Below are 20312 nucleotides of genomic sequence, written 5' to 3' on the forward strand. Positions count from 1 at the left end.
AGTTAAATATATAGTTGAATGCTCTATTAAATTCTTTAATTTTATATGCATATTATTTTGACATTTAAATTATGATTTCAGGGGCGCCTGGGTGGCACAGCGGTTAAGCGTCTGCCTTCGGCTCAGGGCGTGATCCCGGCATTATGGGATTGAGCCCCACACCAGGCTCCTCTGCTATGAGCCTGCTTCTTCCTCTCCCACTCCCCCTGCTTGTGTTCCCTCTCTCGCTGGCTGTCTCTATCTCTGTCAAATAAATAAATAAAATCTTTAAAAAAAAATAATGATTTCACCCAAATATCTTCGCTTTGTAATCATATTTAGCAGCCCAAATCTAGACATTGTTCTCTTTTGTTTTTTTCATGAACTGTCAATCTACTATGATCCCACCTTGCTATACAAATACATTAAGTTTATTCTCTCAGTTAATCATATAGCTACTGTTAATGCTTCTGAAATAAACATGCATTTTCCTTTATTGTTTGAAATATTTCTTAATTAATTACATGCATATTTCTTTCCAAAGTGCAGTAATCATACTTCCTATGCTAATGAAAAAATAAAAACAATATCAGCAATATAAAATAGACTCGCTTTGTGAAATAAAAGAATCTGAACATGTTAAACACAGACAGTAACTGACTAGGAGAATTTTAATTTTGGCTATAACCATGTAAGTATTTGAAAGACAAATTATAGACCAAAAAATGAAGAAAAGAATTAGTATGAACTATTCTGCAATGGAAAATTTTGGCATTGAAATACTTTCACATTCAGTCAAATGCCTTCCTCGAGTCCAAATGCCATAATCATTTAGTCTTAGATACTGAGTAGGCATGGAGGGTGGAAACATACATAAGACATGATCACCTCGTTATCTGTTTTTTTTTTAAAGATTTATTTATTTATTTGAGAGAGGGAGAGAGAGAGAGTACATGAGTGGGAGGGGTAGAGGAGGAGGGAGAGAGAATCTCAAGCGGACTCCATGCAGAGGTGGAGCCCAAATTAGGGCTTGATCTCAAGATCCTGAGATCATGACCTGAGCTGAAGCCAAGACTCTGAAGCTTAACTGACTGCACCACCCAGGCACCCCTAGTCATCTCTGCTTTTAAGGAGCTCAGAGTTCCACAAAAGAGAGAGAGAAAAACAATTATGAAGCAAAATGTTCAGTATTTGAGAAACAATTTTTGAGACGTGGGAGTGGAAGGAGGAACTAATAGAAGGGTTTGCAAAAGAGATGTTTGGTGTGAAATATAAAGAAAAGGAAGCTGGTCTCCAAAAAAAAAGAGCAGTGAAGATTCTGGAGCACAAAAGAGAAAGAGCAAGGGGAATATAAGCAAAATCACAGATGACCTACCTTATAGAGCACACTAAAAAGTATGATTTTTATACAAAAGGAAAATAGAAAACTTAAATCAAAGATTTTAAGCAGGGGAATAACATGGTCAGAGAGGTATATTCAAAAGCTGGGTTCAGGTGGAGGGTAGAGAAAACGGGACCAGAAAGATCATTTAGGTTTGTAATAATCTAGGAAATTAATTTTAAGAGTCTTGATTTAGAGATGTTTAACAGAGGAAAATAAATTCAAGAAGTACTTAGAAGGTAAATTCAATAGGACTCAGGAATGGACTTGGGGGTGGGGGATGGGTGACAGCTAGAAATAATGAATGATTCCTAGGTGGCTGGCATGAACAAGTAAATGAACAATGGTATAATGCACTGGAACAGGGAACACACAGGCAGGCAAGGTTTGCAGTGGGGCAGGGGCAGTGGTAATATGGGGTCTGACATGTCTGGAAACCTAAGCAGTCATACCAGTAACTTCAACCTACAGGCCTGGAAGAGAGATGTCCTCTTGATACACATTTGGAATTATCAGGCAACTAACTGAGAAGGCTTTCAACAGCGTCTAACTAATTTCACAGAAGTACAACCATCATGTCTAGAATAAATTATATTCATTTCCTCTAGTGGCAGCAGGTTAGAGCCATTCTAAAAATGCATTGCCACCAAATGCGCTTCTTTATGCCTTTGATTATATTTTCCTATTTATTTACGGCTAACATCTCTTCTTATTTTTACATAATTGCTTCTTTGTAAAAGGGATAATATCTACCTTTGTTATTATAGCACTTATCACATTATAAGTGCATTACACCATTTAGAATAAATTAAGGAAAATAACTGAATATATAGCAACTCAATAACCATTTATTTTTAAAAATTGTTAAGGCATATTTTGCCCTCTATTTAGTTTTTCTTCTTTTTAGATCATAAAGTTGCATTCCTTGGAAGCCTCTTTGATGAGGCATGTTTTGTTGAATTTTTTTTTTTAACCTAACAGATGTTTGGGTAGTTAAAATTCCTCATGAGTATGGTATCCTGTGGTTTTCACAACCTAAGTGTTACCCCAGGAATTTTCCTTTCTTGCTGTCTTCCAGTCCTGGTGGTCTATAGGAGATGCACATTATGAGAGTCTCATTTCATTCCATACTAATTTCACACCCACACTCTTTTAAAGTCATACATTTCCTCAGCATTATAAGTACTTATTGTACACCATGGAGATATTTAACAGCTTTCCATTCTACATTCCTCCCCCACACACAACTCAAATGGCTTTTGAGTATAAGGGTAATCAGAAAAAAAGAGATGAGTAAAATAATCTGCAAGACTTTAATGTCTCAAGTTAAATATTTCTGCCATTTGTAATTTTTGTGATTACTTTGTATCTATACACACTCAGCATGAAGTAGAGAGTTATGGCTATTATACAGATGACTTAAGGAGAAAAGCAATTTGGCTTCAATTATCTAGATCAGGGTATGTGGGAGAAAGAAATGTTCGCTTGAGTTGGCTGAATATTGTTTCCTTTCTTCAGTCTAGTTTACAGTGGTAGATTCAAATGCAGAAAGTAACCCAATTTAATTCTTAGTTTGCATTCTAACTTTGCTCCCTAGATCTTCGATTTGGGAACTCTTCTTAATGAGCTAAAGGAGAGATAATACTACATATTTTCTTATTCTAAGGCCATTTCAGAACGTTTTATAATATTTATTATTCAGACTGGGTAGTCTTTTAGAGTTATTCAATTTTTGAATTTTGAATTCAAAATTTTGAAAAAGTTGATATCAAACTAGCCATCAATTTCTAGCTCCTTATCAAGAAGTTCCAGGCTTTCTGATACGAGGTTCTATTACTAAGAGCTGGCATGTAACTCGATGCCATTATAAATGCACACATATGAAATAGTGATTTATACTATACTGTTATTTAGTCTTTCCTATCATTGAGAGAAATTGTTCATATTCATCATTTTATCTTCTTGCATCAGATTATGAAACAACATAACACTTTTTTGAATAATGACTGATAATACAAAATTAATTTTCTTCATCCGGATTAATTTTATGTTTGCAAAATGTCTTTAATACTTTTCATCTTTAATATTCAGAATAAACACCTAATCATTACTTATTTTTTATCTTAAAAGCATTACTGCTTATCAAGATTTTTGTTGCTGGACTATTTTATTTTCTTTTTTTAAAGATTTTATTTATTTATTTGAGAGAGAAAGAGAGAGCCCATGAGCAGGGATAGAGAGAGAGGGAGAAGCAGACTCCTCGCTGAGCAGGGAGCCTGACGTGATGCTCAATCCCAGGACCCCAGGATCATGACTGAGCCAAAGGCAGATACTTAACTGACTGAGTCACCTCATTTATTTTATTCTTATATCATATGTTAGTTCACCGTATATATTATCTGGCAATAATATGTGTAGTGTCTTTTTGTCTTTCATATCAAATGCAATCTCAGAGGATCTCTCCTAGGCTTAATATAACAGATAAAACTTTTCTCTCACTGCATAATTATGAAATTCAGATATATATGTGTGTGTATATACATATTTTTTCAGAAAAATGTCTTCTCCATTCCTGAGACTAAAAAGGGGTAACCAACTCATTCTCATTCTCGTAACTTATACAATTTATTATTCCCATACATATGAATACTCAGATGAAAAGCTAGTAAGTTTGCAAATGCCAAGAAAAATCATATGTCTGTTGTCACAAACTCTTTTCTCTCTAAATCACTGTGCTAGAAAGGCACTTTCCATGTATCCTCTGGAACTAAAATAGGAATTTTTTTTTTTTATTCTACTGATAAACAACAGAGTAGAAAATCAGTCCTCAAGCAACAGAAAAGGATTAGTATAGACAACCTACTTAAATATTGTAAATATCTTCATACTCAAGTATTCTCTGATGGTGGATTCAAACTGTGGCAATGAGATCCTAGATCCAGAGAGAAGAAAAGCACCAGATAAAAGACAAACTAGTGCTCTGTAGAGAGGCACTCTGTGGATTAGTCATCAAGTAAAGACCTGGAAGTTGGGGTGAAGAGAAGCCAAGATTACTTTCTCCATTGCACCAAGAACTAACCAACCAATGAACTACTAATGACAAAGGGAGACATCCTGGTAAAACTAGGAAAATAATGCTTTAAAAAAAAAAGCTCACACTGATTGTGAAGAGTATTCAGTCCTCTACCATTATTCCTTTAGACCAAAATGAGCAAAATGTAGTAGTAAGAAATTGAAAATGACCAAATTCTTGTGAGTTGATCACACATCTAAAAGTGGGGTAAGGAGGAGGGGAGACTAGGGTGGAAGCAATGACATTCAAACAGAAAAATTCCTGAATTTTCAAATTAAGAATGTGAGATTCTTTAAAAACTCAGCTTTGCAGTTTCATTTAGCAGATTCTGAATTAATCATGCTAATTGTTATTTTATGCTAATTGAACATCTATCATTATGTCTAGAGTGCTTGAAGAGATGATGCATTCAGAAAATCCACTTTCTGGCTCACTGTAGGAGGTAAAAGCAGGTACTACCCAATTGAGCTGATGGTAAAGAGTAGGATGGGAATCCCGTGTCAGGAATGGGCATCCTCAGTGTCTGAATCCTCAGACCTTCAGTGCAGGCTGAAGGTCTAGTTTAACCAAAGGCTACAAAGTAGCTGTCCATGGGCCAGATGTGGGCTACTGATGTTAGTTTGAGCTACTAAATGATTTTAAATTTAAAAAAAAAAATTGTCACAAGCAAGTTTGAAACTGAGTGTTTTCACATAAAAAAGTCTAAATTTCCTGTCTCTCTGAAAACATCAGAAGTCCTAATAGCATGACCTGTCTATAGGACAGTAATAAGCCTTTAGACAACACATTCTCTGTTAATTTGTCACAGTTTCCACCACTACCAATTGCCTTACATCAGCCTGCTTCATTCATTATAGTACCCCTTCAGTTAATTTCCAGTTGCCTAAGGACTTTAAAATTTATTCATTCAGTCAATGTCCCATTTTTTTAAGACTTTATTTTTTATTTAAGAGAGAGAGAGAGAGAGAGAGAGAGCGAGCACGAGCAGGGGAAAGGGAAAAGGGAGACGCAGACTCCCCACTAAGGAAGGAACCCAATGTGGGGCTCGATCCCAGACCCTGGGATCATGACCTGTGCCGAAGGCAGAGGCTTAACCAACTGAGCCACCCAGGCATCCCCAGTCAGTGCATTTTTTAGTCAAAACCTTCATTAGTGATTTTCCAGGCTGATAAAACTAAAATCCCTAGCCTTTCCTATATTTTTATCTCTAACCATGTATTTCTTTCTGTTTTCTAGTTAATTGGATTAGAATAGTTATTTCTTCTCAAAACCAATAGGTTCAAAATAACCATGCTAACTGATTGAACCCAATCCAAATTTGATTTTTCCATTTTTTTTCTTTTCTGTGTTATGGCACCATTATGCTCAGTATCACCTGAACAAGAAAACAGTTTATTCTCCCCTACCAACTTTAGCCTACTCAATCAAGTTTCACTCATCTAGGGAATATTTATAGAGTACCTACTCTTCCCAGGCACCATTCTCTAGGCATTAAGAAATAACAGTCAAAAAGCAGTCAAAAAAACTAAAAGGCAGCCCACGGAATGGGAGAAGATATTTGCAAATGACACTACAAATAAAAGACTGGTATCCAAGATCTATAAAGAACTTCTCAAACTCAATACAAAAGAAACAAATAATCAAATCAAAAAATGGGCAGAAGATATGAACACACAGTTTTCCAATGAAGACATACAAAAGGCTAACAGACACATAACAAAATGTTCAAAATCATTAGCCATCAGGGAAATTCAAATCAAACCCACCTTGAGATACCACCTTACGCCAGTTAGAATGGCAAAAATGGACAAGGCAAGAAATAACAAATGTTGGAGAGGATGTGGAGAAAGGTGATCCCTCCTACATTGTTGGTGGGAATGCAACTTGGTACAGCCACTTTGGAAAACAGTGTGAAGGTCCCTCAAAAAGTTAAAAATAGAGCTACCCTATGATCCAGCAATTGCACTACTGGGTATTTACCCCAAAGATATGGACATAGTGAAGAGAAGGGCCATACACACTCCAATGTTCATAGCAGCATTGTCCACAATAGCTAAAGTGTGGAAGGAGCCGAGATGCCCTTCAACAGACAAATGGATAAAGAAGATGTGGTCCATATATACAATGGAATATTACTCAGCCATCAGAAAGAACGATTACCCAACATTTGTAGCAACATGGACGGGACTGGAGGAGATTATGCTAAGTGAAACAAGTCAAGCAGAGAAAGACAATTATCATATGGTTTCACTCATTTATGGAACATAAGAAATAGCAGGGAGATTGGTAGGGGAAGGAAGGGAAGAATGAAGGGGGGGTGGTAAATAGAAGGGGGAATGAACCACAAAAGACTACGGACTCTGGGAAACAAACTGAGGGCTTCAGAGGGGAGGGGGGTGGGGGATTGGGATAGGCCGGTGATGGGTATTAAGGAGGGCACATATTGCATGGAGCACTGGGTGTTATAAGCAAACAATGAATCATGGAACACTACATCAAAAACTAAGGATGTACTGTATGGTGACTAACATAACATAGTAAAAAATTTTAAAAAAAGAAATAATGGTCAAGACAGATTCTAAAAACAAACAAACGAAAATAAAAAGCTATTAGGTAATTATAAATGCTCATTAAGATAACATGATATTCTAGAGAAAGTCTGCAAAGCTACTTTAGATTGGGTGGTCAGGGAAATCCATTCTGAGCAGGAATGGTTTAAGTAGAGGTATCCACTATGAAAAGCTGGTCATGTGAAGATGCAGGTGAAAAAGCACATTCCAGTCAAAAGGAACAGGGGGTGCAAAGGCCCACGTTCTGAGAGTTTAGTGTGTTCAAACAACAGAAAAGTGTCTAGTGTGAGTGGTGAGTAACGGTAAGTGGGAAAGTAGTTATAGATGAGGTTAGAGTGTTAGGTAAGGGCCAGGTCATGTAGGACTTTGTTAATCATGTTAAGAAATTTGAATTTTATTCTAAAGCAAAGGAAATCCATTGGATGGCTTTAGACAAGGAAGTGATATCATCTGATTTAGGTTTAAAAAAATCAGCCTGGAAGTCCAGGAGGTCAGTTAGGTTAATGCAGTGGTAATAGTAATGAAGGATAGGAATAATATGATAGCAATGCAAATGGAGGGATGTATTTAGATGGCACAGTTGAAATGAATCATTGGCAGAGTTGAGGAGGAAAAGAACACTGCCTAGATTTTCATTTTCTGCAACCAGATGAGCAATGGTGCACTTTACTGAGATAGGGAAGATTGGAGGAGGACAGGTTGGTGTTTAGACCACATTAAATTTTGAAAGGTATATTTGACACACATGCCTGATGAGGTCAGTTGATCTGACAGTTAAATATACTGATCTGCATTCTAGGGATGAGTCAGGGCTAGAAATAGATATTTGAGAATGATCACTGTATGAGTAGACTTTAAAGTCATAGGACAGGATAAAGTCACCTCAAGGGTAGTCGGTTGATACACAAAAGGGTCAAGTATAGGTATCTGGGCACTCCAACACTTAGATTTAAAAAAAGGAATGAGCAAAGGAGACTGAGAAAGAGCTACCAGGGAGATACGAGAAAAACAAGAAGGGCAGATATTACAGAAACCTAGAGTCAAAGTGCTACAAGAAAGGCTGGATAATTGTGTTGAAAGATGAGCTGTTTGGATTCTATCTCAAATGTTGAATTGCATTAACAAGTATTGATTGGAAATTTACTATGCAAAAATTATGCCAGGCAATCCTGGGAATACATTTAGTAACCTAAAAAATAAAGTCTCTATATCAAAGTTTATTTCTCTATTATAAAGACCTATAACAGCATCTATTAACCACTGAAAATCTCTATGTTTGTGCTTATTTGACTTACAGGTACCAAAAAATTTTAGGAAAATGTTATGCGGATTTGAAAGGAATCACTTAATAACAGTCTTGATTAAGATAGAAGAATGGTAACATAAGGTCCCTACTTGGATGGTTTACGTAGGAGGGTACTGACGCTGGGTGACCTGGGCAACTTGAAATTTGCTCAGGATGGCTTGGGGTGGAAATGACATTTCAGACAATGCAGCTCTGGCTTGCAGCACTTGATTTGCAATTTATTTATTTTTCATGGAAGCCATTATAATTCTATATAGATACTGTTCAGGATAAATAATAGAAATTTATTTACTTACTCATGGTTAATCATGTTATCTAACCAAGTAGGGTAACCAGTTAGTTTTAAAATATAAAACTAAAGTTATAACAGCATTTTTATCTATACTTTGAGCAATTTCTATGGAAAAGCATTTAAAGAGCTCTTTCTTGAATACAGAAGTCCTGAAAGATGGGTAGATGGCAGAATAATTTTGAGAAACTATATTGTTTCTTCTCTGTGTTTTTTCCCTTCTCCACATTTCAAGCTAGGAGTTGAACCCTTGGTATTTCTTTGCCTCAGAATTTTATATAGGTATAAAGCACAAGCTGAAAATATGCTTGCCGGGAGATCTGTCTCAGCTGTTGTGTGTGTGTGTGTGTGTGTGTGTGTGTGTGTATCCCTAAAGTCACTGAAAAGGTTGTAAAGTCTGGCTTAAAAGCAGCAGAGCATCCAGATATGAAGTGAAAATGTAAGCACGGACAGAGTGCTCAATGGCAATCAGTGGAGCCTAATAATATACTACAAGAGAGGCCCATAATGCTTTATTGCAAGAGAAGACTCTAGGACCTTGGTACAACTCTGAAAATCTGAGAAAAGCCTTAACTAATAATGTCTGAAATTGAATTTCCCATTGGGATTCAATTAAACTAAAAACAAATGTTATTACGTGAATTAGTTTATACACTAATTCAGTAATTTTCATGTTCAGTGACTTTACACAAAATTGTATTAAGTAAAAATCATTGATTCAACAGATATCAGTGTATGTATGGATATGTATTTATTTATTTGTAAATATGTATATATTTATATCCTTTGCACGGAAGCCATTAAAATTCCATGTAGATAGTTTTCAGGATAAGTAACAGAAATTTATTAAGCTAATCATGATTAAAGATGCTGTCAAAGCAAGTATGGTAACTAGTTAGTTTTAAAATATAACACTAAAGTTGCAAGAGCAATCATTACCTATACTTTGAGTGATTTCTGTGGAAAAGCATTCAAAGAGCTTCTTCTTGAATGCAAAATTATAAACACATATCCAAGATAATACTTACGACCAGGAAGGGTTTGTGTAGATATCCAATTGGAAGCATTGCCATAGCCAGCATTGGTGCTGGCAGCCACTTGGAATCGGTACCATCTAAATTTCTTTAATCCATACACTGTGTCTTCAGTTAAGTCAGCTTCAAAAAGGTATTGAATTTTTTGATATTCAACACATTCTTCAGAACTCCATTCTATGCATTTCTGGGCCCGTAGTTGAGTGGTGATCTTGTAATTTTGGAAGTAGCCAAGAATAGTGTCAGGTCTCATCCATGTTAATGTTGCACTAGTCGACTGAACATTAGAAAAAGCAATATTTGTGGGAACACTGGGAACTAAAAGTTAAAGGAGAAAAATTGAAAACAATTAGAATTACCAAAAATTATTAAGCAGAAGGAAGAAATGGATTCAAAAATATGTCTTTATTATGCACCTAGTGGCAATCTCTTATTACAACTGCCCTTAAATTAGTATCACCACATTTAATGAGCAGAACCTTAAGGTGATGCTTCAGAGACCACTGATTCAAAAGGCAGTGGAAAAAACAACTGTGATTTGATTAATTCCCAGTTTTGCTCCCAAATTGACTCATAAGAATCTCATATAAACTTACTTTGGCTTCATATATAAACACTAGTACAAAAGAAAATTGTATACTCATTTAATCTATGTACTTCCCAGGGTATGGTCTGAGTTTTAATATTCGGTTCCCAAGAAAGACATACTTACATTTTAATGTCTGGACAGACACAAGTGAATATTGATTATACAATTATTCTAAATAAACAATATTATTAACTGAATTAATAATTTACAAATTAGTTGATTTTTATTTTATCTTGCATATACTTAAAATTGACAAAACAAACAAATAAATAAATATGATTAAACCCTTTCTAGAACATCATCCAGCACATCGATGGTAATACACAGACAAAGCTATCTTATATCACTTACAATCACATGGTCCTACTTGGGGTCACTTGTTAGATTTCATATTGACCACTGGTTTGCTATCTGTATACCATGTGTGAGGCTCTGAGCCTAGTATAAACGATTTAAGGTATAAAAGGCTTATGTCTTATATTCAAGAAACAGCCATTTATTGAACAAGTAATACAAGCCTGTTATGGTTAGGAATATGAAAGAACAATGAACTAAGTTACATAAGCACTTTCTTCAATCATGCCTTTCCCTGTGTGTGTGCAAAGGCTCTTGCTTAGAAGACTAAGATATAATGGTAACAATGACTTGTATGAAAATGACATAATTCATAAAAACCACATGACACTAGTCACACTTAAGAAAATATGAGTTAGAAAACTCATTCATTCCTAAATGTAGCATACTAATTCAGGATTCAGTAAATATCTAATGAGCACCTAATTTGTGCCAAGTGCTATTATTGTAGGTGCTGGGTATACAAGAATAAATCAGATAGAAGTCCCTGCCGTTGTGTAATTTACATTCAGGATATTTATATACAATAAAAGTATAATTGAGTATTGTATATAGTATTTTGGATGATGATTAGTGTTTTGGGGAGAAATAAGGAAAGGAAGAAGGAGAGAAAGATGATGCAGGGATACCGAAATTTTTAACTGAATAGTTAAAAAGCCCTCACTGGTTAGAAGACATGAAGTCCTAATGAAGGTGGGGGGACAAACCATGGGAATATTTGAAAAAAGAACATTCCTGGCAGGGGAAAATGCATGATTATGAACCCTAAGTTGGAACCATCCTTGATATATTTGAAGAAGAACAAGGAGGGCAATGCAGCTAGTAGGAATTGAGGTCTGAGAAGAAATATGAAGGCTAGATTGTATATGACATTGTAGGATATTCTTATAACATTCATTTGAGCAGAGTAATGACAGGCTCTAACCTGTTTTCACACAATCACTCTAGCTACTGTGCTTATTATAGACTGAAGGGATATAAGGGTACAAACAGGGAGAGCATTTAGTAGGCTGTTACAATATCAACACAACAGATCATGATGGCCTGATGGGGATCACAGCAGCAGAAATGAAAGGAAGCATTCAGATTCTGAATATATTTTGAAGGGGAACTCACAGGATTTGCTGAAGTGTGACATGTGGGGTATAAGAGAAGGAGAGAGTAGAGGAAAGCTCTAAAGCCTTTGGAGTGAGCAAACAGAAGGATGAAGTCATTATTAACCAAGATGATGTGAAAGAGAGAGATTAAAAATTTATTTTGAGCATGTTAACTTTGAAATGCCTACCAGATACCCAGAAAGAGATGTCACACAGATGGATACATGAGTCTGGAGTTCTGTAGAAAGGTCTAGACTAGAGTTAAAAATTTAAATTTCCTCTTAAATTTTTACTGAATTATCTACAGACCTATTGCTTATATATTTGCCTAAATCTGGAAGAGAAGAGAAAGTCTAATGCAATGGAAAACAAGAAGAAGATAACTTAAAGCCATATGGTCAGATTCAATTGTTCTATTTTCTAATACTAATATTTATCCTCAAATCTTACTCTATTTGATTGAATTAATTAACCTCTAAAGTAGATTATAAACAGAATACTTAATACACTACCTACAACATACCTTCTCTTCTATTTTTAGTTTGCAGAAAAGCAATTAGAGAAAAAGTTATTTTTTAGGAAAATTTACCTCACAGAGGAATCAGTTTTAGAATGAATTAAAAAATAGAATTTCCATAAAAAGTAGAATTTCTATATTTTATTTGAATCTCTCAGTCACTAAGTTTGAACTCAGACCACCAAAAGAGAAGACAAATTTTCAAAATATTCTAACCCAAAGCAGAGACCTGGTGGTTCAGGAAAAGTCTTAAGAGAAAAGGTGGCATGTGAGATAGGATTTCGCTGATTATTAAGGTAGAGATTTAGAAGAGGGGGTAATGTGATCTAAGTCAAGTTCAACCATTGTTTATAGGTCCTATTGGCAATTACAAACAGAAAGGCTACACAATAACCTGGGGATATTCTGTGTTAGAGGAACTTATAGTTTGTCAGGCAATGGAAAGCTATCAAGGTGTCAGAATGAGATGTTCAGAAGTACATTTTATCAAGTCTAGTCTGGTAATTACACTGCAGGGGAAAAAGGACAAATTTATAGACCACTGGGTATGTTTAAAAAAAAAAGAACTAAGATGGTAACAATAAGAAAGAAATATATTTTTAGATCTATTTTGGTGGTTGAATTCATGGAACAGGCAAATGAATCAGAAAATGACAGGATCAGAATTTGAAGGAAGTTTAGAGATGATCTTGGTCAACTTGTCTTTTTATGTCTGACCTTTCTGTAGGCAGATGTCCCCCAAGATTCCTGGCCCCTGTACACTCACCTTCATCCAGTTTTTCAACCAAACTCTGATATAGTGCTGATACAAAAAAAAATTTTCATCTGTAATTAAGAAACCAGATCAATTAAGGAGCATACTTGTGATGAGCACCAGGTGTTGTATGGAAGTGTTGAATCACTATTGTACACCTGAAACTAATATTATACTGTATGCTAACTAACTGAAATTTAAATAAAGACTTAAAAAATGAAAAATAAATAAAATAGGGAGAGATCATCCAGTGGACCTGATTTTATAAAATGAGTTCTTTAAAAGCAGAGAGGTTTCTTTGGTTCATTACAAAAGAGGAAGGAATGTATTCTAAGCAAGAGACAGATTTAATATATAAAAATATATCCATTACTGGCTTGGAAGAAGAAGGGGCCGTACGATAAAGAATCTAGGACATCTCTAGGAACTAAGAGGAACCCTTGACTATGAGCCAGGTAGGAAAAGGGGATCTCAGACCTATAAATTTAAGAAACCAAATTCTGCCACAAACTTGTGAGCTCCACATGAGTATACAGCTTACTAACACCTTGAGTTGGCTTGTGAGCCTCTGGGTAAGGGATCCATACACAACACACCCAGACTTCTCACCAGTGAACTGTGTGATAAACAATGGGTGTAATTTTAAACCACTAAGTTTGTGATAATTTGTGACATAACAGTAGAAAACTAATCCAATTTGGATGTCCAATTTCTACTTTTTGGCCTCTGCTTAAATATACAGAGCAAAGGGAAACTCAAAATCTTGAGGGGATTCATTTTAAAATTTATTTTCAGATAACTCTACTAGTGTGTACTTCATTGTTTTGAACTGATAGCCACCCTCCTCTAAATCCTAATTCTACTCTGAAAACCAACCTCAAATAGGCCTAATCCTATTTCCAACTCCACTTCATTCCAATTTGTATTTCAAAGATCTAGAAAGGTTCTGATTCTACATTCATATCAATAAAAAAAGATTGAGCAATTACTCCAAAATGTGTATGCCTATTCATATGTCATATACACATACAAATATCAATCTACATCTTAGATCGTGTCTCTGAAGGTCTGGAGTAATACTTGCAACAAAATAGACATTTAATAAATATTTTTTGAACAATGAACAAATAAGTAAGAGGGCATAACAGGAGATTTCATTTTTTTTATTTTTTAAAATTTTATTTATTTGTGAGAGAGACAGTGAGAGTGTGCACACGAGTGGGAGGGAGGGGCAGAGGGAGTGGGAGAAGCAGACTCCCCACTGAGCAGGGAGCCTGACATAGGGCTCCATCCCAGGACTATGGGATCGCGACCTGAGCCGAAGGCAGATGCTTAACATACTGAGGCACCCAGGCGCCCCAGATATTTCATTTAGATAGATGGTCAGGAAAGGCTTCAATTTAATCAGAGAACTACAGATAAGATTAGCTTCCCAAGAGAAAGACATTAGGATGTGTTAAGATTCTGAGGGGAAGAAGTGTGGCACATTAGAAACACTTAAGGAACATAGCTGGGTCCACAAGGAGATGGATAGGAAGGTAGAAAGCTGGAGATGTAGGTCAGAATCAGATAATGTTGAGCCTTCTGGACTGGATTCAAGATTTTTAGTTTTATCTTAAGTGTAGTGGGGGTACTTGAGAATTTTAATATAGACTTTTCATCTGCATTAAAACCAGAGACTCTGCTCTTTCCCTGTGGAAGTCAGGGACTGTGATACAGACATTTCCCTCTTTTTTGAGTCCACCACCAAAGACCCCTTCCATGTTTCAATTTCCTTTAGCTAGGGTTTACTAAGCGACTAGAAGTAGGAAGAAAATGGGATGCATTAGTTATCCAATGAACTGGGGAGGCGGAAGAGACTATCTTTTTCCCAGCTGAGCAGAAGGGATGACTAAATGCCCATGGTTGTTCTATGACCATCTTTTCCCCCCTCCAATGTTCAGATTTTAGGAATGAAGACTTTAATGGTGAAACTTGCTATGCATAAAAATTTTCAGCAGATTAATATTGGTCCACAGAATCTTGTGTTTTCCAAATAAGTATTGCAGAGAAATAAAGGTCTAAAAGGAGAGTACTTTAACTTGACAAAGAAACAGGAAGAATTATGTGTAACCTAACTAAAGGAAGGGTAACAATTGAGTTGCCTTCCATGTGACAGGCACAGTATTGGAGCCTGCACAGATACACAGTGTCTGGCACATATGGGCACTCATTAGTGTTGACTATATGAATAAATTATGGTTCATTGAAACAGTCCTCTGGTTTTCAAGTGGTACAAAATTTTGTCCACATTTTCCAATCAAATGTATTTAGAAAGATAAACCAGAAATAAATCTAATCTGAGGCCAAATATATAACTCATAGACAATTTTTTAAAGCAAGGCTACCTCAGTGGCACTCATAAAAGACCAACATTTATATGCAGTATCTTCTCTTTTGATGAACTGTGTGTTGAACTAGACTATTTCAAAGCAACTGCCCTATTGAATTACAGATACAAAAAGGATTACACTCATTTTAGCATGGAGAATCAGATTTCCATTCTTTAAGAATGACTAAAAACCTCAATTTTTTTCTATCCACAGATGGTACTAATTTGAACACATCATTCCATGCTTCCTGGAGTAATCACACAGCTTGCTTAGATTTTCTAAACATGACTGAACTGTGATGAAGCGATCAACATTCACTGGCAAGGTATTCTGTAAATTACATTTTTATTCATAAATTATTCTTATCTGTGAAATACTTTCATCGTAGTTGAAAAGAAAGCCTGTAGAACTATATGAGTGAAATTTATTGTAGGTTTAAATGCATGTCAGTTTTTAGTGACTATTTAGTAGGTTCCACTTAGAAGATGAAAATGTATATAAAGTGTAATTATTCTCTAAAAATTTCTGAATATCAATTATTAGAAGTTGCCAACCTCCCATGATAAGATTCTTACAGTGGTTTGTATTGACTTCTCACTGACCTGATTAAGTATACTAACATGGAAGACCAAGTTTCTTTAATTCTTTATTTATGACTATATATTTTTATCTTCAACCACAGATGGACTTTCTTTTAAATAAAACAGATGCCTGAACAATTATATTTATAATTTATATTTATACACCTTAAAAAAGTACCAACACAATCTTTCCTAGTTTATCAAGAATATTTTTTTCTCTACTAGTTTTAAATAATCTATAATCCTTTTAGAAACACTATGTACTAATATATGATATGAGCATATTTATACAAATAAAATTACAGTTTACCAACACTAACATAGTATGAATCAATATAAAAATAGAAATTCCTACAAAGTTGAGTGAAAAAAATTTCAGCATAGCAGATATAAATTTTGCACTAACTTGAATTTCATCAATAACATTTAATGATCATTCACATTGAACAGAGCGGGCAAGTTATTATAGCCTTATGGAATAAGCTACTTTTCATACACATATGAAAAGTAATTTAACTAATAGAAACCACCACAAATAGGTGATGCCCAAAGGAAAGTTTCAAGGAAGGAGAATATCTGGGGGCTATAATTTGGAGGAACAATTAAGAATCAGTAGATATGTGGAAGAAAAGATGTTTACGTACATTAAGTGTGGGAGAGATACTAGTAACTACAAATTGTCAAAATCTGGAAAGTATACTGGAGAAAAGAAAGTTTAAGGAAGTAATAAAAAAAAGAGGGGGCCATCAAGTGTTGTGTTATTGAAAGGCACTGAAAGTTTGAGAGGTGAGTTTAGGTGACTACCTAAAATCTATTAGGTAATAGAGAACAATCAACAGAGATTAACTGGTAAAGTATAAGCTTAAAGAAAAGCCTGAGCCTTCATTTAGCTAGTTATTAAGAAAAGTATAGTTTGATAGAAACTGGTTAGATGTTATATATATGCAGTACAATGCAGATTACAATAACAAAGAATAATTAGGAATAGAGATTTTTTATTTTTTTTATTTTTTTAAAGATTTTATTTATTTATTTGACAGAGAGAGATAGCCAGCAAGAGAGGGAACACAGGCAGGGGGAGTGGGAGAGGAAGAAGCAGGCTCCCAGTGGAGGAGCCTGATGTGGGGCTCGATCCCAGAATGCCGGGATGACGCCCTGAGCCGAAGGCAGATGCTTAACGACTGTGCCACCCTGGCACCCCAGGAATAGAGATTTTTTAAAAGGCAAAGAATATCAGCAGAATGTGCTTATTTATTGGGCAGACAGGAGACAGGAATAAAACATGGAAGAACCCAGGAATTGGGTCAATATATAAAATGTATATTGTACACTTCCTAGAGGTAGCCTATGAGTTGGCTCTATGTTATAGAAAATAACACAAAAGAAAAACTCAAGATTATAAATCTCTGTGATTATAAATAAAGACAAATTAAATGAACAAGAAAATACAATAATCTCTGGTACTGAGATGAAAGATGTATTTCTCTCTCCTCTCAAAAAAAAAAAAAAAACAGGTTGCCATGTAATTTAATGAACAATATCTTCAACAACATCTTTACATAGTGAATGCTAAGTATCTTTAACTTGGCTCTTTCTTACAATGTCTCTCAATGTGAGTGAACAGAGTAACTATCAAACATGTTTTTGTAAAACTATTTCTTCAGAGGTTCTAATTATTCAGTTCAGGCATTCTTCTCTCCAGAAATAGATTTTGGAGTAGCCGGGCTAGAATTGATCAAAATATGCTACATAAACATGATTTTAGGTGATACTATGAAACTGGGAACATGAGTTGACATACTCTTATTAGTGTGCCAAATAAATTCATCTCAAATATTCCAATTGAATGAAAGAGAACTGAGAAAGTATCTATAAAGCAGGACAAAATGTCCTAAATTTTTTTTAAGTGTCTGTCCTAATGCATGTATAAATGGACAATTGAGGGACCCAAAACTCTATGGACCAGAGCTATAATAATATTAGTTCTTAAATCAAGTATTACTGAATACATAACTTATTTATAAAAATACCTCGCTAAAGCTTTTGTTTTGTTTTTGAACAACACTACAAAGAAAATGGGTTATATACATTCTGTTTGGGGGGAAAATGAGTTGATTTGTTTTATAAAGTCATTAGTTTGACAGCTTTATATACCAAGTCATCTCATGAGAATGTCCATCAAAAATGACAACTTTGATTTGAAATTGTTCATCTGAAGCAGTTCTTAGGGTAGTAATTACACAGCAGAGTTAGTTGTCTATTAAGAACAATCCTACAACACTTGGAAATGAAATTGAATCATTGATACTAATGAAGAAATGGGAAAGATATCCTGGTTTGTGGGGATTTGCTTGAGGATGGATATGAGTAAATAACATGTTAGTTTCATATCTTGTTAACATGAATAGAAATATCTTGGGAGGAGAATATTGGGTTAGCCTAAGAGGTCAAGAGAAGCCAATTTGGGATAAATAAGCATATATAAGCTTGGAAGTCGTAAGAGTGAATAAACATTTAAAGGGAGTATTTATATATATAGTATCACAATAGCAGATGATAAAAAACTGAGTCTCTGTCAAATTAGTAATTAATGGGCAGTAAAGTAGAATGGGAAAAAGAAATCATAAAAAAAAAACTCAGTCAATAATGTCTGGCATATATTGATATTTGAGAAAGATTTGTTTAACAAATAAGTGAATAAGTGAACAAACAAATGGATGGATGCATGTATAGATTTCAAGAAGAAAGTGTCACCAATGCTGTAACCAATGTTGATTGATGAAAAAGTGTCACCAATGCTGATTGTAATAAAATGTTACTTGAAACCATTCTGGTTTTCTAAGGATTGTGGCTGTACAGAAAACTTTGATAGATTAAAATATACAAAAGGAGTCCAGGTTCTAAAGTTTGGGGAAAACTCTATAAAGGAAAAAGAAGAATTTGGAATTTTCTGGGATTCTGTGACACACACACACACACACACACACACACACGCACATTCAGGGAGAGGGAGAGAATCAGTGGAGCTATGAAAAGAGAAACAACCAACACAGAAGAAAGGATGAAAGGATGGAGTGAGATTGGGGACTCTGTGAAATAAAGTAGCCAACAGAAAAATCCCTGATTGCCAAAATATTTTTAAGAACAAAAATGTATACTGTTTATTTTAGTCATGTATATTATTGCAATGTAAACCTCCCCTCTGTGTGCTTATCATAAAATATTCAGTAAGGCTATTTTACATAAAACTATTCAGTATGACTAATATGCAAAAAATAATTTTGCAAAAGCAGCTGAAAATTCATATCAAAATATCCCAGTGCCCAAACACAATAAGATTGAGGATCTGTTCTGATGGCACAGCAATAGTTTGTATCAGACTAATTCTCCTACAGATAACAGCTATGCACCCTGGAGGAAACAAAGAAACATACAAAGAACTTTTGGCTTGAGGTGTTAGGGAATGGCATGTGAGACTGCCAAAGTAGTTGGAAAAGGAGGGAGCCAGAGAGGGGTTAGACCTAAATTCTGGGTCTAAACTCCTCTGAAATCCTTGGCTAATCTCTTGATTGTGCATATATGAGGGACACACTGAGGAACACAATGGAAAGAAACAGATGCAAAACTGAGTAGAAATTTGAGTTGCTTCCCAGTGCAGAGGAGACAGAATTTGGAATCTCAATTCCACCAAGTTAAGGGATTGTTAAATAGCACAGGCTTCATATTAAAATCCTAAAGGGGCCATATATTTAATTTTACTCTATATTCCAAGATTAAGGACTTTCCTCTGTAAGTAATGGAGAAATCAAAACAACACATTCACAAAATTGCTACTCACTAATGTAATACTCTGTTAGAATAAAAACTAACACTCTTCAGAACAGGATAGTAAAATCCAGAGTTTCTGCAAAACATCACCAACAACGTTCAATATAAGTTTAAAAATTACTGGAGAGGCAGTAAAATTAGTAGTGACAGGAAAATGTGACTCATAGTCAGGAAGAAAAAGTGCTCAATAGAAAGAGATCACAGAATAACTCTGGTGGAGGAATTAGAAGAAAATGAATTTCAAATTATATAAATATTTTATTTGACTTAACAGGAAACACAATCATAATTAGAAACCAAAGAGGGAATTTCAGCAGAGGAATGGAGATAAGGAAACACAGAACTAAATAAAAATTCTAGAACTTAAAAATACATCTGAAATGAAAAATTCACTGGATTTATTTAACACCAGCATAAAAATGGCAGAAGATAGTCAATAAACTTGGTAAAACATCAACAGAACTCCATCGGAAGAACATAGACAAAAAGAAGTGAAAAAATTTAATAAAGCCTGTTATTTAAAGAATGATATCAAGAGGTTATAATTGGAGTCTCAGAATAGGGTAGAAGAGGGAAAGAAAAATATTT

At 35.0% G+C, this 20312-nt stretch overlaps 1 protein-coding gene across 1 annotated transcript in view; it reads right to left on the reverse strand.

The window, feature by feature from the left end:
* PTPRQ (protein tyrosine phosphatase receptor type Q) overlaps nucleotides 1-20312 on the reverse strand; it is a 257068-nt gene that overhangs the window by 81138 nt on the left and 155618 nt on the right. Inside the window, exon 44 of the mRNA XM_057316413.1 lies at nucleotides 9627-9950. Within this exon, the coding sequence (XP_057172396.1) occupies nucleotides 9627-9950 (324 nt within the window). The remainder of the gene's footprint in view (nucleotides 1-9626; nucleotides 9951-20312) is intronic.

The sequence above is a fragment of the Ursus arctos genome, unplaced genomic scaffold, assembly GCF_023065955.2.
Source record: "Ursus arctos isolate Adak ecotype North America unplaced genomic scaffold, UrsArc2.0 scaffold_21, whole genome shotgun sequence".
In the NCBI taxonomy this organism is placed as follows: domain Eukaryota; kingdom Metazoa; phylum Chordata; class Mammalia; order Carnivora; family Ursidae; genus Ursus; species Ursus arctos.